We start from the raw sequence: 19894 nt of genomic DNA, 5'->3' as shown, positions 1-19894 counted from the left end.
GAGTGCAGAGCCAGGAGTAACCCCTGTGCATCGCCAGGTGTGACCCAAAAAGCAAAAAAAAAAAAAAAACCTAAATAACTGGATAACCAAGTTAAAAGAGGTACACTAGAAACTAAGTGGTTTCTGGGGGGCAGAGTAATAGTACAGCGGGTAGGTTGTTTGCTTTACACGTGGTCAATCTGGGTTCAATTCCCTGACACGCCATATGACCCCAAGCCTGGCAGGAATGACCCCTTAATGCAGGGCCCAGAGTAACCCCTGAGCACCACCTGCTCTGCCCCACGGCGGGGGGCGGGGGGGGAGCAGTTTCTTTGGAGGTTGTTCAAGATCCAGAAAAAGTCACTTATTAAAGAGTACGGCATCATTTCAATCATGTTTTTCAATAGCCACAGAAAGCATGATAAAATTGAATAACTACATGATTTCTGAAGTTCTTTCCAAAGGGAATGATAAGAACTCTAACCTGATAAAGGCTGTTAGTCACAATGTACAGTTTAGTGAGGAGGGAGTGATCCTATTCTATATGTAGCTGAAGGTAAGTTTTTAAAAAGAGGCAAGAACAATGATGATCCTGCTAAGGTCTAACAAGCCTTCCACAAAGCAAGAAAAAAAGGAAAGTTGGAAGGATATGAAGTTAGTTCCCTCCCCTAATGCTTCCCTCTCACATTCCTTTTTTGGGGGGTGAGGTGGGGATGGAGGCATACCCAGCAGTGCTCAGGGCTTCCTCCTGGCAGGTTAAGAGGACCATATGAGATGCCAGGGATTGAACTGAACCTGGGTCAGCCACATTCGAGGAAAGCACTTAACCTGCTGTGCTATCACTCCGGTCCCATCACATTCCTTATCAATAGAAGCCAGGGATCAAACCCAGGGCTGAAATATTTCCTTAGTGGTTGGCTGCTCAGACACCTTGCACTGGGGTACGGATGGGGGTGGGAGGGGGTGAATATGCCTTCCCCATATTCAATCCATGGGGATCAAATCAACAGCAGAGACTACTGCTGGCTCTGGGGTTGGGATTGAATGGGGTCCCCTGCATGCACTCGTCAGCCCTGTTTTGTTTGGTTTTGGGTTTGGGGCCACACTCAGCAATACTCAGGGCTTACTCCTGGCCCTGCATTCAGGAATCCCACTCCTGGCAGTGCTCAGGGTACCATATGGGATGCCCAGGTTCAAGCCCAGGATGGCCGTGTGCAAGGCAAGAGCCCTACCTGGTTTACTATTGCTCCAGCCCCAGCCCTGTTTTATTTTTTCATAGGGACCTCTGCAGCAGTGCTCCAGGAGCAGGGGCCCCCAAAGGCGCTTCTCTGCAGGGCCTCACACGTCAAGGCAGAGGCTCTCTGGATTCTGAGTCCTTTGAAAATCACTTCGAGGGCTGGAGAAATGAACAAAGGGCTGGAGCATGTGCTTTGTAAAAGGGAGCCCCAATTTCAATCTTCAGCACTGTACAGTCCCCACAGAGCCCTGCACGGGGAACTGTCCCCAACTGCAATGGCACAGTGTATTCCCCCCACCCGCAATCATAACAATTCAAAGCAGTTTCAACATGCAAGTCTCCATCTGATTCACAAGGTGTTTTTTTTTCCCTCACGTGTCAGTGCAGAAAACACATGATCAAAAGAAGTATGTGAGCCAAGAGAGACGACAAGGCCATCAGCACCATTGCATCTGCAGGACCAAATACTGTGGCCAAATACTGTGGGACAAGGGGCTGGAGCGATAGTACAGCGGGTAGGGTGTTTGCCTTGCATGCGGCCGACCCGGGTTTGATTCCCAGCACCCCATATGGTCTCCGGAGCAGTGCCAGGAGTGATTCCTGAGTGCAGAGCCAGGAGTCAGCCCTGAGCGTTGCCGGGTGTGACCCAAAAAGCAAAAACAAAAACAAAAACAAAAAAATACTGTAGGACAAAAGGCAAAAGGCCTAGGTCAGCGGGGAAGAGCAGGGAAGTGTCCAGAGTTAAAGAGAGGTTGGGATGCAGTGCAGCAGCAGCAGTTTACCCTGTGTGTATGGCCCTGGGTTCGATCCCCAGACTGCAAAAACAAGAAAAAGCTGCGAGAAGACATTGATATATGGGGCTGAAGAGAGTACAGGAGGCACCCCATATGCTCCAAGTGATGCCAAGAGTGACCCCTGAGCACTGCCAGGTATGCCTAGATGACCGATCCTCCCCAAGACAGAAGGGTCCCTTCTGGAGCCTCAGGCCTATGCCTTCCTGGCTTTATACTTGTACTGCCTGTGAAAGTCAAGGTGAAGTTGACGGGATTTCTGGAAGGGCTGCCTATTTTTAAAAAAATAGTAATAACTGGGGCTGGAGCAATAGCACAGCGGGTAGCACATTTGCCTTACATGCGGCCGACCCAGGTTCAATTTCCAGCATCCCGTATGGCCCCCTGAGCACCGCCAGCAGTAATTTCTGAGTGCAGAGCCAGGAATAACCCCTGTACATCGCCAGGTATGACCCAACAAGCAAAAAATAAAATTAAATTTAAATTAAAAATTAAAAAATAATAAAATCGGCTGGAGCGTCTACAATGGGCAGTGCACTTATCCTGAATGCAGCTGAATGGGTTTGATCCCCAGCATCAGCCCCCAGCACCACCAAATGTGGCCCAAACTCCTCACTGCACCGAATCCCCCTGGAGAACTGGGTTTGATCCCTAGCACTGTCTAGTCCCCTCAACACCATGGGAAGATCCACCCAGTCCCCGCAAAATGTAGTTCTGCTTTTTTGCAGCAGCTGCCCCAGCAGCCCAGCTGTTGACCGGACATCACCAGCAACAGTATCAAACTAAATCACTGAAAACAGGAAATAAATACAAGCTCTGAGAAATGGGGCTGGAGACATAGTACAGCAGGTAGGGCACTTGTCTTGTACATAAATGACCAGAGTTTGATCCCTGGTAATCCATATGGTCCCCTTAGGCCCACCAGGAATGATTTCTGAGGGCAGTCAGGAGTAACCCGAGAACAGTCGTGTGAGCCTCCCATTCCCCACCCTTCAAAAAAAAGTTCGTCTGTGCTCAGAGATCACACCTGGTAGGCTCAGGGGACCAAGTGGGATGACGAGGATAGAACCCACCACATAGGAGAGTACCGTGCTCTGCGCCCACGCTCCCCCAACCCTTTTAAAGCACTTTAGAGAACAGTATTTCATTTTTTCAGGAGGCCCTAGGATCGGCGCTGGGGCCGGTGCGTATCAGAAGTGTATGAACTACAACAGCCTGAGGAGGTGGTACTTCTTAAACTGCAGTGCCAGGGGCCTCCAGAGCTGTGCTCAGCGATGCTCAGGCTGCCATGCAGGGCCAGGGCCTGAACCAGGGGAGGCCTACCCACTGTGCTACCCCCAGTCCTGATTATTCTTTTCTGAGCCACACCTGGCAATGTTTGAGAACCCAGAGAGATACAGTGCCTTAACCCCTTTCTCTCAGACCAGCCGTGATTATTCAAGTGAATCAAATATCGGTTTGATGAAATATAAAGATTTGTAACAATTGAGGAGGGCTTGGGGAGACTGTACAGGTCAATGCACTTGCCTTGCTCAGTTGACCCTTCGCACCACATACGGTCCTGGGGGCATGACCCTGAGCAGAGATAGGAGTAAGCTGAAGAGCACCTATGTTGCCCAAAAAAAGGGGAGGGTGCTGAGATCTGGGCTAACACCCAGCGCCCCTGGACATCGGGGTCACCACTCCTCACTGCTGCCTGGTGCCACTTGGACACCTGCAGTCTGCAAACTGACATCGAGAATGGCTGCCCACCAAGATGGTCCAATTGACTTTTCCTCCTTGGCTTTCAGTCTGGGATGCCCACTCTACGGGCCAGGAGAGTTCTCAAAGGCACCAGACTTTCATCCTTGCCCTTCAAAAACAGATTCTTTTCTTCCTTCTCCCCATCAGACCGAAAACTAAGCAACAAGTAGACACACTGGACCGGAGCAAGTGTGCCCCTTCCTCCTCAGTAGTCCTAAATTGGGTAGTAGCCGCTTCAACACTCTTCACCCTACACTGCCTTGGCCAACTCAGGCCAGCGTTGCTAAGACGACGCTGACCCCAGAAAGCCAGGTCCACAGATGGGTGTCCGAGCCTGGGGTGCACTCATCCACCTGACAGTAGGGCAGTGGCAGGCAGGGACCCTTCCCAATCCCCTTTCCAAGGTCTCAGAAGCACTGGGCAAAAGCAAGCAGTCCGTCCTTTGCCAGGAAAATGGTAAGAACACTGAGCCACACAGAAATAAATTTTCAGTCAAGCTTTTAATGAAAAGATCATAAAATAACAGTTTCTCATCACTGTACATTAAGACTGCACGCTTCTGAATGGAGAGATCAGTTGTCGGTGAATTGCTTTTCTATGACACTTGAGGCTGCGTACCTGCAGCTCTGACCTGAATTTACCCAAACTCTCGGGGAGGTGAACTCGATGTAATGACAGACAGCGGCGGTGGCCAGTACAGGAGTGCGATCACGGTGTCCCTCCCCCTTCCTGGGAAGGATATAAAGTGGGACATGATCCCTCTTCCAGTTCCAATTTATCAAAACAGTCACTACCCAGCCCTCCCCTTCGAGGTATTTTTGAATGGGCTACTGCCCACCTGGGGTCCCCCAAGGGGGGAGGGGAAAAGCAAGTTACGGTTTGGGTACAGAGAGGCTCCCCTCAGCACCTGGCCCCACAGGGCCCTACCAAGTGGAGGGGGGGGAGCCCTGGGGATCCTCTCTGTCCCGAATGAGGTCTGTTAGGCAGCATTTCTGAGGTCAATAAATTACAGCAATAAATAGCAAGGTGAGGTAGGGGGAGGGGCTCTGGTAGGAACTTAACGTGAGGTGACTGAAGCCGGGGGGTCCTCGGAAAGGAGTCCTGGGCAGCCTCAATTCCCACAGCTCACACCCACCCCAATTTGGAATGTCAGACTGAGGCTCTGGCCAGGCCACCCTCCATCCCTTCACTCCTGGCATGAGTCATAGGTTCCATGACATGACTCCGGAAAAAGCTAGGACCTTGGTCCCTTTAGGGGCACACAGTCACTTGTCTGTCTCCTAAGGCCTGGCACCTCTGCTTTGCCCCCTTGCCAAGGAGCTAGGACGGCTGCAGCTGCCTCTTCCCTGAGCCTGGTTGTCCCGGCTGCTCAGGCTTTGCCCCAACTTAGGACAGCCATAGGGCGGGCAGCTGGGGTCCGTGTGCCCAGCCAGCCCAGCCCAGATCGCACTCCTGCACAGCTGAGTCCAGTGAATACTGACGGGGCGGGAGCGGGCGGGACAGCCCAGCACCCCCAAGTGGTGACAACGGGAAACACACAACACACACACAACACACACACACAAGGCTGCATACAAAGCTGCATGAGGTTCTGGAGGTCGGCCGGTCGGTAGGTCCGGATCCGGATTGTTCATTGTTCTTTTCACAGGCTGAGGTGTATGGCTATGCTGCAAGTCTCTGAGATTCTCATTTGTTTCGACGTTTGTCTTTAACTTTTTTGTTTTGTTTTGCAACTCTGGAGGAGCCTTTGCCGTGGCTCTGAATGGCGGGAGCTGCGGTGGTGGCGCTGGGCCTGCCACGTGCTCACCCCAAGTCTGAGAAATAAATACATTCATCACTGCACAAACATATTGATACAAAAACAACACTGTTCAGAGTGTCTGCACCATCTGTGTTGGTAAGGCCCAGCCCGCTTAGCCCTTCCCACAGCCGGCCGGAAGCAGGGGGATGTGGGGACCAGCGGGAACAAGGGCCCTCCATGGCTGGGAACACTGGAACCCACCCAGTTTTTTGGCTTGAGAGAAACCCTCACAATAACGCCCCCCATTGTCTTGAGCAGAACACCAGAGGAATGTCCTCTTCATTCACGGCCTGAGACCTGGGGGGGTGGGGGGAGGAGGTTGTGGCCAAAACAGCTGCCTGCTGTGAGGTCAGCTGACCTTGACCACCGGGGTCTGGTCAGCACAGGCCCATGCTCTTTGGTGCCAGCTGGGCTTAGAGAGGCCCAGGTGAATTAGCGGCCTCGGCCCCTGCCCCAGCCCATGGCTGCCCTCTGCAGGCCAGCGCTGGCTCGGTGGGGTCTCTGGGGGAAGGTGGGGTTCACTGGGACTGGCCTTTCAGCTGCTGAGGTTGGAAACTGTAAAAGTTTATGTAAACAATGAGATAAATATATTAGTATTTTTTCTGAGCCTGATGAGGTTCCATACTCATTCAAAATGTGCTTTGGTTTAAAAAATAGCTTTTGTGAATTTGGGTATGAGCTTTTTTTTTTTCTTTTTGTTCCTTTCTCCTCTCCTACCTGATAGATGCTATTTTCTGTTTCCTGTTTTTTTCCGAAACATTCAGAATTAAGTGACTAAAGCAGAGAACTGTAAGCCACCCGGCCTCCAAAGGCCTGATTTCTCGTGGGGCTCTTAATACATCTCCACACACACACTCAGAAGTACAACACACTCAACATGAAATCAAAGGAAAATGAAAACAAAACCAAATGTTGTGTTACTCCCACCCCACCCCGCAAACCCTTAAAATCTTAAATAGGAAACTAGTGTTTTGCTTTCTGGTTAAAATACAGAAAAAGCTCGATACAATACTCGGGTGGGTACAATACTATGTCGCACAAATGCTGTGGAGTGAGGGGCTTTGCGCCCAGTCCCTGAAACTCCGCATGTGAATTGCCTGCTCTTGCGAGTCACCACACAGAGGTGGCACCACAGCACAGCACACACTGGCGTGGGGGACAATTCCCGTGCAGTACAGACTTTGTGTCATGTAGCTTAAGTGCTGACAGGGTGGGGTGGGGAGAGCAGGAGGGCCTGGAAACAGGGGGGGGGGGGTCCCCGGCCCCCAGATCCTCAGCCTGAGTTGCAGGCTCAGTTCTCCACTTCCCACCCAAAGGGCAGAGGCGGCAGCTGGAGGCTGGGAACACCACGGGGGCTCAGTCCTAGCGCCCTCACTCCCGAAGCACACTGCTCGCCTCTTGGGTCCCTGAACTTTGTTTTCAGCTGGAGGGTCTCTGGAGGGGTAGGGAAAGGGGATGATCCAGAATTTTTTGGTCTGAACTTAAAGAAGAAAAAGAGACAAGCACAAAGCAAAACAAGTCAGATCCAGCTGCTGGGCTGTGCTGGCCAAGGACAGGGGTCCAGTCCAGGGAAGCTGACTCCAGCGGACAGTACCCGAGGCACTGGGGCCCAGACGAGCCTGAGGACGGAGGGCGGTGGCCATCAGCCTCTCTCTGGAGCAGCCCGGGGCCAGGCCAGAGAGTGACCAAAGCAGGGCAGGGCCCCTCCCTGTGCCCCAACAGTTAATTGCTCCTTTGGTAAGCCCTCCCTGGGCATCTCACTGGCCAGAGGGAGGGGGCTGCAGGCCCAGGCACAGGATGGGGGGGGCTCACTTCCACCCCAACCTAGCACCAGCAGGGAGTGCCCCTGAGCTCGCTCTGTGCTCCAAGTTCTCGAGCTGGCCTCACTGCGCTGGGATACTGGCCCAGGACAGCAGCATCCAGAACCCCTCAGGAGACACGGGGAAAGCACACACACAAGCACACTCACGCACAGACACACCAAGAGACTCCATGGCTGCAGGAAACCCCCACTAGGGTACTGGAGCCCCAGGGCAGTCCTATCTGGGCCACACAGGCCTGCCCGAGCCCGGGACATCTGAACATGTATCTTCCTGGGCCTATGATGGGAGGAAAAACAAAAGGGTCATGGGCTCAACTGCCAGTCACCAACAAACTGTTCTCATGAATTCAAGAGGTAGCAAAAGGTCAGAAGTCTCTCCACCTTGATCAGTAAGGAAGGAAGGAAAGCGCAACATCTGTCCACAGGCACCACGCACGCACGCACGCGCGCACACACACAGAAAATGAAAAAACAAGAGTACCGACAGCCCTGGCATCAAGTCCAGCCTCCCCCCGCCCCCCATGAACCCCAGACCTTCCAATTCAAACATTCACATAAATGTTACACTGGTTTTCTCTTCATAAAAAACAAGTACCTCTAAACAAAGAACATTCCTCAGAAACTATAGGAAAAGCACTCTTTCTCCTGAGGCAGCGAGACAAAGCTCGGGGCCCAGGGAAGCCTTTGGGCAAGAAGGGCTTCTGGGGCCTGGAGGGGGTCCCCACCCGGCAGGCAGGGCAGGAGCAGGACGGGGCAGCTGCCCTGTACATTCAGTCCGCAGACTCAAGCTCAGCCCCAAGGGGCTGGGCGGACCAATCAACTCTTGGTTTTGGTTTAAAAACAAAATGCAAAGGGGAAAAAAGGAGCAGATCAGTAGAAAAACACCAACAGAGGCCCAGAGAGGGCTCTTTAGTTGTGGAGAGGTAGGCAGCGGCGGGTGGGGGGCCCTGGCTTGAGGAGGGTGGGCTCTGTCCCCCGCCCCCTGCCAGCACCCGGCCCGGCAGAGCCAGGGTGGCGGGAACGTAGACAAGCACTCGTACGCGCACACTACCCCACGCCTGGCACGCAGGGAGCTCCGCTCCTCTTCAAGAGAGGGGCTAGGGCCCGGCCAGATCCCCAGGACCCACTCCCACTGGCCTCCCAGCTGCCCACACAGGAAGCAGGGGCCGGGTGGGAGGGGGAGGTAGACGGGACACCTGCAACACAGCCAGGGGCCTCGTGCCCCCACTTCCCTCCTCTCTTCCCTTGGTACAGACTGTTGATTAAAGCTCTAGGGGTGTGGCTGGCCGGAGGTGCTGCCAGAAGCCACCCCTGCGGGGCCGCGGCGCCCCGGCCCTGCCTGCCCGGCCTCCTTGCTTCTTCCTTCCTTCCGTGGCTTCCGAGGGCGAGTCTGCAGAGGCGCCCGGGCCGGGAGAAGGGTCTTTGGCTTCTAGGAGGGAGAGGTGTGCATGCGCAGGTGGCTGATGAGGTTGCGCTGCTGCGTGAACTTGCCCCCGCAGAGCTGGCACTCGTAGGGCTTCTCCCCGGAGTGCACGCGCATGTGCTCGGTGAGGCGGTACTGGCGGGTGAAGCGCATGCCGCACTCGTCACAGGCGAAGGGCTTCAGGCCCAGGTGGCTGCGCATGTGGCGCGTCATGGTGCCGCGCTGCGTGAACATCTTGCCGCAGATGTTGCAGGGGAAGGGCCGTGTGAGCCAGTGCGTCTTCTCATGCTGCCGCAGTGTGGCCGGGTCCTTGTAGGTCTTCTCACACACCGAGCACTTGAAGGGCCGGGGCTCGGCCGCGTAGGCTGCGCTGGGAGCCGACAGATCCTCGGCCTCCTCGTCCGCGCCGCCGCTGCCGGTCTCGTAGGCCCCCTCCTCCTTGATGAACAGCTCCTCCTCCGTGTGGGTCTCCACATGCGCGTTCAGCTGCTCCGAGCTGGGGAAGCCTTTGGCGCAGGGGATGCACACGTACAGGTTGTCCCCATATGAGACGGTCTCGTAGCCTTCCTGTCGGTACATGTAGTGGGCCCCGACATGGCCGCTGCCCCCCTCACTCCCACTCTGCCCACTATCCTCGCTCCCGTCCTTGCCATTCTCCTCCTCTTCCTTGCAGGAGTATGGGGGCTCCCCGTAGGGCCCGCTGGGACCTGCCCCTCCAACACTGCTGCCCAGGATGCCGTTGGGGACTCTGTCTCCGAGCCCCTCGCCTTCCTCCGCGGGGCAGGGGCCTTTGGGCCCTCCTTCCCTCAGCTCAAAGGGGGAGCCTGCCATGGACTCCTTCTTGCTCCATTCCTTCTTTCGGGCTGAGTGTCGCAGGCTCTTTCGAGGCGGCCCTCCAGAACTTTCCAGCAGGCTCAGGTGGTTGTCCTCAGCCCCCTCCAGATCCATGGGCTCAGGGGGGGCGCCCCCCAGCTCGGGATAAGAGGCACTATTGGCAACGGGTGGGGCAGAAACTGACAGGGGGGAACCTTGCTGACTGTCGCTGAGCTGGGCTGGGTCTTCAGGCGTGAGCGGGGGACCAGGGGTGGCAGGGGGGAGTGGGGGGCTCTTCTTGGACAAGTCCAGGCCCAGTTCCTGTTCACAGCCACCACTGCTCCCATTGGTACTGCAGCTGCCCAGGCCAGCTTCCCCCGCAGCCGGACAGACGGCCCGGCTCAGGCTGTGCACGCTCTCGTGGTTGGAGCTGCCAAGGAAGAGCTCGTCATCAGAGCCTTTGGCCTGGGACAGCTCCTGGGGAGTGTGGGCCCCCTTGCGCCCATCCGCCATCCCCGGATAGCGAGCCTGGATAACAGAGGCTGTGGACAGCCGCTGGCTACGAGGAGGCCGCCCCATACCAGCAGCCCCCACTCGTCCAGAACCAAAGGGTTTGCCAGCTCGCTTGAGTTTGCGGCGGCAGAGGGCTGCCAACTCGGGCAGCTGGAGGTAGCTGGCGGCAGTGAGGAGAGTGCTGAAGTTGGGCTCAGCCGGCTGGTCACTGGGCAGCAGCTTGCCCGTGTAGATGAAGTCCAGGATCTGCTGGAACACTGTGGAGCTGACCATGTCGGTGTCCAGATTGATGAGGTTGTCATGTAGCACTAGGGACTTGAAATAAATGCTGCTGGCAGCCAGGACGTTCTTGTGGGCCCGGAAGATAGAGTTCTCCACCATGATGATGACGTCACACAGGAACCCTTTCGTCCTCTGCTGGTTCAGCTGTAGCAGGAGTTGTTTTGAGTGGCTGGGCAGCTCCATGTCGGGCCCCATGTCCCCACGCCCTGCCCACGCGCACCACCTGCAGGAAGAACAGGCGTACCTGTTAGAGAACCAGGATCGAGTGCAAGGCCTGGGGCAAAAGGGGCTGCAGCAGCACTAGCCTGAGTGCTGGTTAGCTCCTGGAGCACAAAATAGAGGGGATCCTGCAGGCAGCCCTGTCCATGCTCATTTAAAAAGGAGACAAGTTTGGGTTGTGGTCGGGAAAAATTCGAAATAATGATGGTAGAAGGAATAACTGTGATGGGATTGGTGTTGGAACTGAATTTAATAAATTACTGTGAAAACTTTATAAAAACTAAATAAAAAGGTGACAGAGTCAGAGGTAGAGCACTTGCTCTGCACATTGTAAGGCCCTGAGTTCAGACCCTAGCCCACCCTACCCCCCAAAAAAAGAAAGGGAGAACCAGAGCATAGTACAGAGGGTTGAGCGTTTGCCTTGCACATGACCAACCCGGGTTCAATTCCCAGCACCCCATATGATCTCCCAAGCATCGCCAGGAGTAATTCCTCAGTGCAGAGCCAGAAGTAACTCTAAGCATCGCTTGGTGTGACCCATAAAGCAAAAAAAGGCGGGGAGGGAGGGAGTAGAGGAGTGGAGGAGGGGAAGAAGAGGAGGAGGAAGAGGACACTGGAGGGCTGGGGTTAGATGGCTTTGCAATGCAACACCAGGACTGATTGCTGGCAATGTACAACCCCCCAGCACCACTAAGTGAGGTCCAAAATCCAAAAGAAAGAACAAAACCAAGGGCAGCAAAGGTCACATGGTGCCAAGCAGAGAAAGTGGGCTGTGAATCTGGCTGAACAGTTCAGGGTTCCATACTCGGGGTGCAGAGGGCCAGCACATATGCAGACAACCAGCAGCAGGAGCTTGGAAGGGGCAGACACTGAGAAAGCAGGGGCGTCTCCTGGGAGGGCTTACTGCCCACATGGCATGCAGCTGGTGAGCCAAATCTCCATGCGAAAGCTCACGACTCTCCCTTAAATACCGTGTGGGCCAAACCAAGCATGCAGCTTCGTGCCCTCTGTGCCCTCTGCCCCACACTGGGAGTCGCTCACCAACCAAGAGGCTTGCTCCCACATTTCCAGACATGCTTGTGCCACTGGAGAGACACTGGAGCCCCCTACCGCCCCTTCAATGCTGCCTTCACCCACGAGGGCCTCCCTACCAGGAGAGCCTGAGCCTCAAAGCACTGCCTGACCCAAGTCTCCAGGTACTCAGCTGAAAAGCCTGGTCAAGCCCCTAGCATGGCCTGGGTCTGAGGGAACAGACCCTCCCCCCGCCACCCCCCAACTAGCAGGTAGGGACAAAGACCCCATGGCCTGACTTCCACACCGGCCAAATAACAGGTCCCAGAAAGACATGGAGCCACGTGTTCTGAGCCTGGAATGGGGTTGGGGGTCAGACAGCAGGCTCCGTCCCGCACAACCTGTGGGCCCACAGTAGCTGCTTCTCCCCAGGAGGACCACAGATCAGGATGAAGGCCCAGAGCATCAGGGCTGTGCAGGCCACCCAGAAAGCCCCCCAGTAGAAGTAGGCAACATCCCTAGTCCCACCAGTCCCTCCCCGACCTACCGGAGTGCCAGGGGCCCAGAAACCATGTGAGCAGCAGCCAGCCGGGGCGGCCTCCTGGAGTTCGTGGCCTCCCTGGGGGTGCATCAATGCCTGGTCACCTGAAGCAGAAGAGACACAAGAGGTCACCCTTGCATTCAGCAAGGGAGGGTCAAAAAAGGACAGCGGGGTCTCTCTCTCTGGTTGGCAACGGGGGCAGGACAGTGGCAGGCCAGGGTTCTCCTCCATCAAGAAGATTTAGGATTCTCCAAGGGCCTCGCAGACTTGGGGGAGCCAGTGGCAGATGCACAAATGGGGCAAGCTTAGTTGGAGGAGGCCTGGGCAAGGCCCCTTCCAGGCTGGCCACATTTCCATAACAAAAGATCGAATGGGGGCTCTCAGCACTGGTTCTCAGCCTCCCTGCCTGCCCACAGGGCCCAGCCCAGCCAGACCACATGGCTCAGGCCTTCAATCCCAGCCCACCAAACGTGCTGGCAGCTGCCACCAGATGCAGATGGGCTTCCCCCCACCCTCCAGAGCTTCAGGCCCCATGGGGGCTGGGGGGTCCTAAGGTCCAGGCTCTCTGTACCCCCCTCGCAGGCCTGGGAGCCCCTGGAATGGCGCCAGGGCTGAGGGAGGAGGAGGGCAGCAGCCCTGAGCCCCTCCCTGCTTGCCCTTCCCCCGCTTCAGGGTCAGGGAGGCTCAGCAGGTCCCTCAGGAATGTGACCAGACCCGGGGTGCAGGGCGGCTCCAGCCTCCAGCTGTCTCCCAGCTCACAGGGAGGCAGTACCAGCCCTGGGGGTCTGATGTCTAAGCATCCACGTTTACTGATGGTGGCCAGGGCCTCTGTGAACAAGCCCAGCCCTGTGAGGGGGTAAGAGAGGTCGAGAACAGCCGGCCAGAGGCCTGGGACACAGCCCCGTGTCACCCGACCCGTCCCTCCTCCCAGCATGTGCCTCCAGGCCTCCACCTCAGCCTGTTCCAGTCACTGTGACTAGGAGTGACTGTCTACCCACCACATCCGAGACTTCAGCAGCCGCTGGCTACAGTACAAGGAGTGAGCGGTCCTATAGCGGTCATAGGCACCCATCACACAGGAAAGCTCTGTGGGGTGCCCCTTGCCAAGCTCTGCCCAGAACTTTGACCCAGGTTAGGGCGAGGGACCTACAGAGTGGGTTGTGTCACTCTTCCACAGCCTAACCTCAGGGGGACACGCTGGGCAGAGCAGGCCTCTAGCTGAACTGTGGAGCTGCCACCAGCGGCCAGTCCACTGACCAACCATCCAAACCAGGTTGGACCGTAAGTGTGTGCTCGCCACGCTTGCAACACATCCCTAATCTATGTGAGAGCTAACATGGGAACCCCCCCACCAATGCACTGTCCATCCCCTCCCAGCCTAAGTGACACCTGTCACAGGTCTGAGTGCAGGAACCAGCAAACGACTGCTCTGCTGAAGCCTCAGCCTGAAGGGGCGCCCCAACAAGCAGGGAACACATACCTAGTCCCGACTAGAACCCTCCAGCTGGAATGAGAACAGAACCTGGCACCAGTTCCTGGCACCAAATAGTCCCTTGGCAGCAGGCCCAGGCGGTGTGCCTATCAGCCCTAAGGATACCACGCCCCGCTCAGGCCCGCTGCCGAGCGGAAGCACTGGCTTCAGGAAATCAGGATCCAGGTGGAGACTGAGGCCAGGACTGGACGGCCAGGAGTACAAGCCGCTGTGGACACAGCAGGGGGAGAGGATGGAGCAGACTAAAAGACCTGGGTTGGCTTCCTAGTGCCAAAGAGCTATGGCATCTCACGCCAGGCCCCGACCACAGAACATCCCTCCACAACACACCGAAGGTAGGCCGGGCCCAGGGAGCTTGGGGAGCTATCAGCCCACTCCCGCTGTCCTTTCCTTCCAGCCGCCTCAACGAGCAGCAAGGAAGGGTCCAACAGCACTGCCACGCTGAGGAAAGAAAATCTCAGGAACCTAGAGTTTGACCCCTGGCACCACCAGGTATGCACTCCCAACCCAAAAATATGTGCAGAGGGGACTGAAGGGATAGTACAGGGGGTAGGGGGTGGTAGGGCAGTTAATAAGGTACTTGCCTTGCACACAGTTGAGCCAGGTTTGATCCCTCAGACCCCACATGGTCCCCTGAGCCCACCAGGAGTGATCTCTGAGCATAGACCCAGGAGTACGCACTCAGTATAGTTAGCTATGGCAAAAACCAAAACAAACAAACAAACCAAAAAAACGCACAAAGAACTCGATTACTAAGTAAGGTTATATCAGGAGGAGGCATTACAAACAATTGTTTCTCTATGATAAGTTCTGTACTATTCAAATTTTACAGTAAGGACATATGCAGAACAGACACAAATATGAAAAAAAATCTCAAAATCCTTATGGCCCCGACAAGCTCCGCACCCAGTGTGCGTGACCTCTGGCATCACAATGAGAAGTCGTTCTGCTGAGCAGGAAGCCTACCCGGAGCAGGCAAGTGACTCCACCAACAGGGAGTTTCAGACGGCGGAGACCAAGCAGAGGCCTTAGCGGGCCAGCGAGCGCAGGTTCCTGAAAGGGACTCCTCAGCGTGGGTGCACTCACCAGCCAGAACTCAGGGCGTCGCTGGGGATTCTACACATTTTCACCCCAAGTGAGGGGAGGGGAAAAACTCCACACAAACGAGAAATCGAAGAGGCTTTCACAGGGCAGAGCCATCTCAGAAAACTTCTGGCATATGGCTGCCTCGGCACTCCCAGCACCCAGCCCGTGTGCGTGTGCGCTGGGCTTGCTGGGGGCCCAGTGGAGCCCCTCCCATCTTTACACGTAGGTGAGGCTCTGCCCCAGGCCCTACCCCCAACCTCTCACCTCCCCAAGAGGCAGAAGGCCCAAGGTCAGCAGCTTAGAGGTGGGCCCAGTGGCCATGGGCGTGTCCGCCCCTCCCTGCAGGCTGACCTACAGCCCACCAGGGCACATTCAACCTTCTGTCCTGATGCCCTGAGTCTGACATTCCAGCAGCTCGAGGGCAGAGTAGCCACAGGGAGTGACCCCTGTCCTATAGGGCACTCTCCAGACCAAGAACACAAACACTCAAGTCCCTTCCTTGTCCCTGGGCACACGGCAGCCAAAAGACCACTGCCAACAGCAGCAGGCGGGGGCCCAGAGTCACTGAGAGGCCATGAAGCAGCACCCAGCAAAGACCCTGCTCGGGCTCTCGGGAGAGCTAGAGGCCACCAGGAGGCCTCTTCCTTACAGGTACTCTACCCAACTGTGCTCTGGCCCAACACCTTTCAGAGAGGGGACGGTGGAAGGTGAAGGGGGACTGAGCCACACCCAGCAGTACTCAGGGCTTACTCCTGGATATGCTGGGAAGGGTCACTCCCAGCAATGTTTGGGAGACATGTGGCAGAGGGGCCTAAAGCAGGGTCAACTCCATGCAAGAGGCAAATGCCTTACTTAACCCTTTCCTATCTCTCCTGCCCCCGTGAGAGGCTGAGGTCAAAGTGATTCCTGACGAAGTATCAAGAAAAGCTGCTCCAGTCTTCTGCTGGACAAGAGCTGCCCCGCCTAATCCTGGACACCCAGGCTGAACAGAGCACTGACCACAAGAGACCCAGACCTGCTCTCTAACCTCCCAAGAGGGCCTCTGGAGCATGACAACTCTGCCCCCAAGCCCCAGGGCCAGGCAGAGAGTGTGCCAGCCTCCCAGAAGCAGTAGAGCACCTCAAACCCTCCTTCCTGGCCCAGAGGTGGTGCCAAACCCAGGATGTTGTCTCACAGCTGGTACTCAGACCCCCGTAAACAGGTCGCAAGAAGAACGGAACTGCTTCAGTTCCGAGCCTGGCCCCTGCAGGCAGGGCCCACCTCAGCAACCCTTGGCAAGAAGGTCTACCACTAGGGAGACTGCCCAGCCCCAGCCTAGCCAGGACACAATTCTCCCTGGGGGAGACTGCTAAGGACAAAGTCTTGCTCTCTGAGAAGGCCACTCCCATCTCCTGGGAACCTGTCACACCTTCTTCCCTGGTCCCAGGATGGTCAGAGAGAAGATGACTGTCCCTTCACCCTAATCCTGCAAGGAACACCTGGTTGGTGGTTGCAGTAACACAGAAACCTACCTGCTGGGGACCAAGAAACTGGTTCAAAGCTCCTTAAACCAGGGAGCTTGGCTTGATGCCAGGAATACAAGGTTCCCTGAGCACATAGCCAGGTGTGCCCACCTCCACACCTCCCAAACAGGAAGCATCCAGCTGTGGTGAGAGGAGGCGTCACACAACACAAGCTCTACCACCATGTGAGAGGCAGACATGCCGGGCAGAGATGGATGATGGGCACTGGGCAAAGCACAGCCAGAAGACAGGTCCCATCCCCAGGGGCTTACTATCTCCCCAGGAAGAGACCCACACATGCTGTCCCTCCCCCATGCAGGATCTTATTCTAGCTGACCCCCAAGGGGGTCACCTTCCAGGACCCAAACAAGCCCAGCCTCCTTCCCAAAAGGTCTGTTCCAAATGACAGGAAAGCAGAGTGAAGAGTGCCTGAAACAGGCCCTGACACACATACACAAAGCCCAGGACCCAGGAGAGCCCCAGGACTGTTCAGTCCTGTCCCTGAGGCCTAAAGCTCTGGGCTTGGTTGAATCCTCCGAAGGGCTCTGTGCCCTGCTGTCTCATCCAAGGCCGCCCATGAGGAAACTCACCCATCATTTCCACCTCCATGGCAGGGGTGGTTTTGGGGGCTTTAAGCAACTTGCCAAAAGTCAAAGTGAGGACTCAAAGCTAATTAATGAGACTTCCCTCCCCCTGAAAGAAAGCCCAGTACCTCTTGGGGAGGGGGGGGCGCTGGGGTGGGAGGAGGCGTGTCAGGAGGACCACCATGCTTGCCTCATGGGGTCACCCTCTCCTGAACCCCCTGTGTGTAGAGGGTCTGCCCAGCCCCTACAATGTGGACAAGCTTCTGGCTGGAAGAAGGCAAATAGGGGTGTCATGTAGCCGCTCTGCGTGACCATGCCTGCAGCTCCTCTGGAAGCACTCCTGACCTCTGTGACCTTTCCGGTCTGTCCCTCCAGGCAGGGACTGGTGGTGGGTGGGACTGAGCACTCTGGGCAAGCCCAGCCCTGTATTCCAGTGCCGAAATGGACGGCAGCCAGCAAGCTTCTGGCTCCTCTCCCAGACCATCCTCCTGGAAAGCAACAGGCACAGCAAATGCCAGAACCCAGCCCTCCCGCCAATGCGGCTTCTGAGAAATCCACACTTGAGCGCACTTGGCAGACTGGTGATGTGCTGAGCCCCACTGCCGACCCACTGACTCACCATAGGTGGGACATGGCAGCCTCCAGCCCCTCTTCCCTGAGTCCGTGTGAAAGCCCCACTAGCCAGGCCTCACCTGGCTCTGATCACCTGGCCCTGTGCCATTCCCATCTAAGGAGAGATGGCCAACAACTGGGGGGAAGGCCTGGAAAAGCCTCTCTGAGGTAGGGCTGGCTGAAGAGGCTCCAGGCCTGCAGCCACTCCTCATGCTTCCTCAGAGCAAGAGTCCTAGACAAGGATCCCTTGGGGCCTCTCCTCCAACTGGCCCACAATGAGCCAGAGAGGTAAAGGGAGGCCACCATGAGTCCAGGCATTTGCGGCTAGAGTCCCCTACAGGAAGGACTATCTGATCGGAACCAGCCAAGGGTAAGTGAGGGTTCAAATGTAGCACAGTCTGGTCAAGAATGCTGAGTCCAAGCCCCATTAGTGTTACTGAGGTAAACACAGTTCAAAGAAAGAGAACACCAAGTTAAGATTATTATTACAGAACTATGCTCATCCCAAGCTTCCCACACAATGCACAACCCCTGGGAGGGGCCTGAGCAGGTGGGAAAAGGCCCACTGGCAGGGCCAATAGTGAAGTACAGCAGGGTATTTGCCTTGCACGCAGCAGACCCATGCTCAATCCCTGGCATCCCATATGGTCCCTGAGCACTGCCAGAAGTGATTCCTAAATGGCAGTCAGGAATAACCTTGACAATCGTCGGGTGTCGACCCCCCCCCCAAAAAAAAAGCCCACTAGCAGCAATGTAACAGGAGCCTGGAGACAAGAGTCCTGCAAGATGCTGACAGGAGGATAGTTAACAGGAGAGCAGAGCTGGCAAAGCAACTGTCCCATCCCTATCACAGCAAGGAAACACTGCTAGTCCAGGGGCTCCTTCGGGAGGGGCAGGCTCGCCTGCACTGCACCCCCATCTCATCTGCTCTTCTGCTGGGTGGACCAGTAGCTGCACCTCTCAGGGTCTCAGGAGAAATACGAATCCTCGGTCTAGGCCTCAGATCCAGAACCCTTGTTTCTTTACTTCAGGCAGTTCCAGAAATCAAATCCTGGGTCTTCCACTTATTAGGCAGGTGCTCTACCATAGGCAACATCCCTGCCCCCCAAGGCCTCATTTTAATCCCAGTGATTTACACCTCTGAATCTGGAAGTACTGGATAGATTATAAACTTTCTACTTCCAGAAAAGCCTGACAGTCCACAAGAAGCAAATGTTCGGGGCTGGAGTGATAGCACAGCGGGTAGGGCGTTTGCCTTGCACGCGGCCGACCTGGGTTCAAATCCCAGCATCCCATATGGTCCCCTGAGCACCGCTAGGAGTAATTCCTGAGTGCAGAACCAGGAGTAACCCCTGTGCATCGCCAGGTGTGACCCAAAAAACAAAAAACAAAAAACAAACAAAAAAAAGAAGCAAATGTTCAACCTGGGGATAATTAAGGAGCTAACCCCAAAAGAGAAGACATATTTTCTATGTAAAAACATCCTAAGAACAACCAATATGAACCTAGAATTCAATTCAAGGGCAAGCCTGGTTACCATGGGCATCTTGGAAGTGGCGGCCACTAGCAAGGATTCTGGATATAGACACCTGAAGGGAGGAAACTTCAGCAGCAACGGCACAGAAGTGAACAGGTGGGAATTCCACACGTATAGCGCCAAAAGGGCAAAGGGCCACATGGGCTGCCACACTGGAAGGGAGATGTGCGCTCACCTTCGCACATCTACCCTTCCAGATAACTGAGCCCAGAGGGAGTCACCGCTGAGTCACAGAGGCAGCTGCTCAGCCTCAGGCTGCAGGAGAAAGAATCCTCACCTTTACAATTTCAAACCTATCTAACAATTTCTTATGGCAAGGAAGAACTCTCAAAGAATTAAAACAACAAAACCATAATCCTCTTCTACCTTTATCGCTTCATAAAAAAAAAAAAAAAATGTGTCTCCGAGACAGGAAAAGCAGAAAGAACCACCACTGAAAGCAGAGGACTCCTTCCCAAGAAAAGCACCAACAGCCCTGATACGGATGCTGAAACACAAAAGCCACCTGGCATTAGGGCCTTCTTCCTGCCCTGTGACAGAGGCACCCTCCTGGACTGGTTAAGACTAATACGGCATGCTACAGGGGTATTAGAAAAACTAAACCAAAAACAGACATTGCTGCCACACAGTGATATTACAATTTAGTTAGCTGAAAAACAACCAAAAGAGTTTCTCCCAGAGAGGAAAGAGAAAAATTTTTAAAATAAGCTCGAGAATGAGGAAGACAGTTCAAAGGGCTGGATCCCCAGCACCACATGGATCTCTGAGCACTGAGCCGGGAGTGGTCCCTAGTACTGCTGAGTATCCCCAAAACAAATAAAGGGGCAGGGGCCAGAGAGACAGTGCAGGGTTAAAACACACGCAGTCTTACATACTGGTTAAATCTCAGCACCACGAACAGTACCC

The 19894-nt window shown here is 55.4% G+C and overlaps 1 protein-coding gene across 1 annotated transcript in view; it reads right to left on the bottom strand.

Moving 5' to 3' along the window:
• Nucleotides 1–4231: 4231 nt before the first annotated feature.
• HIC2 (HIC ZBTB transcriptional repressor 2) overlaps nt 4232–19894 on the bottom strand; it is a 30881-nt gene continuing 15218 nt past the window's right edge. Inside the window, exons 2-3 of the mRNA XM_055119552.1 lie at nt 12182–12279; nt 4232–10627 (exon numbers count right to left, since the gene is read on the bottom strand). Coding sequence (XP_054975527.1) covers nt 8803–10627; nt 12182–12207 — 1851 coding nt within the window. The 5' untranslated portion in view covers nt 12208–12279 and the 3' untranslated portion in view covers nt 4232–8802. The remainder of the gene's footprint in view (nt 10628–12181; nt 12280–19894) is intronic.

The sequence above is a fragment of the Sorex araneus genome, chromosome 11 (genome assembly GCF_027595985.1).
Source record: "Sorex araneus isolate mSorAra2 chromosome 11, mSorAra2.pri, whole genome shotgun sequence".
NCBI classification, from domain to species: domain Eukaryota; kingdom Metazoa; phylum Chordata; class Mammalia; order Eulipotyphla; family Soricidae; genus Sorex; species Sorex araneus.
This window is presented reverse-complemented; position numbering and strand designations above follow the sequence as displayed.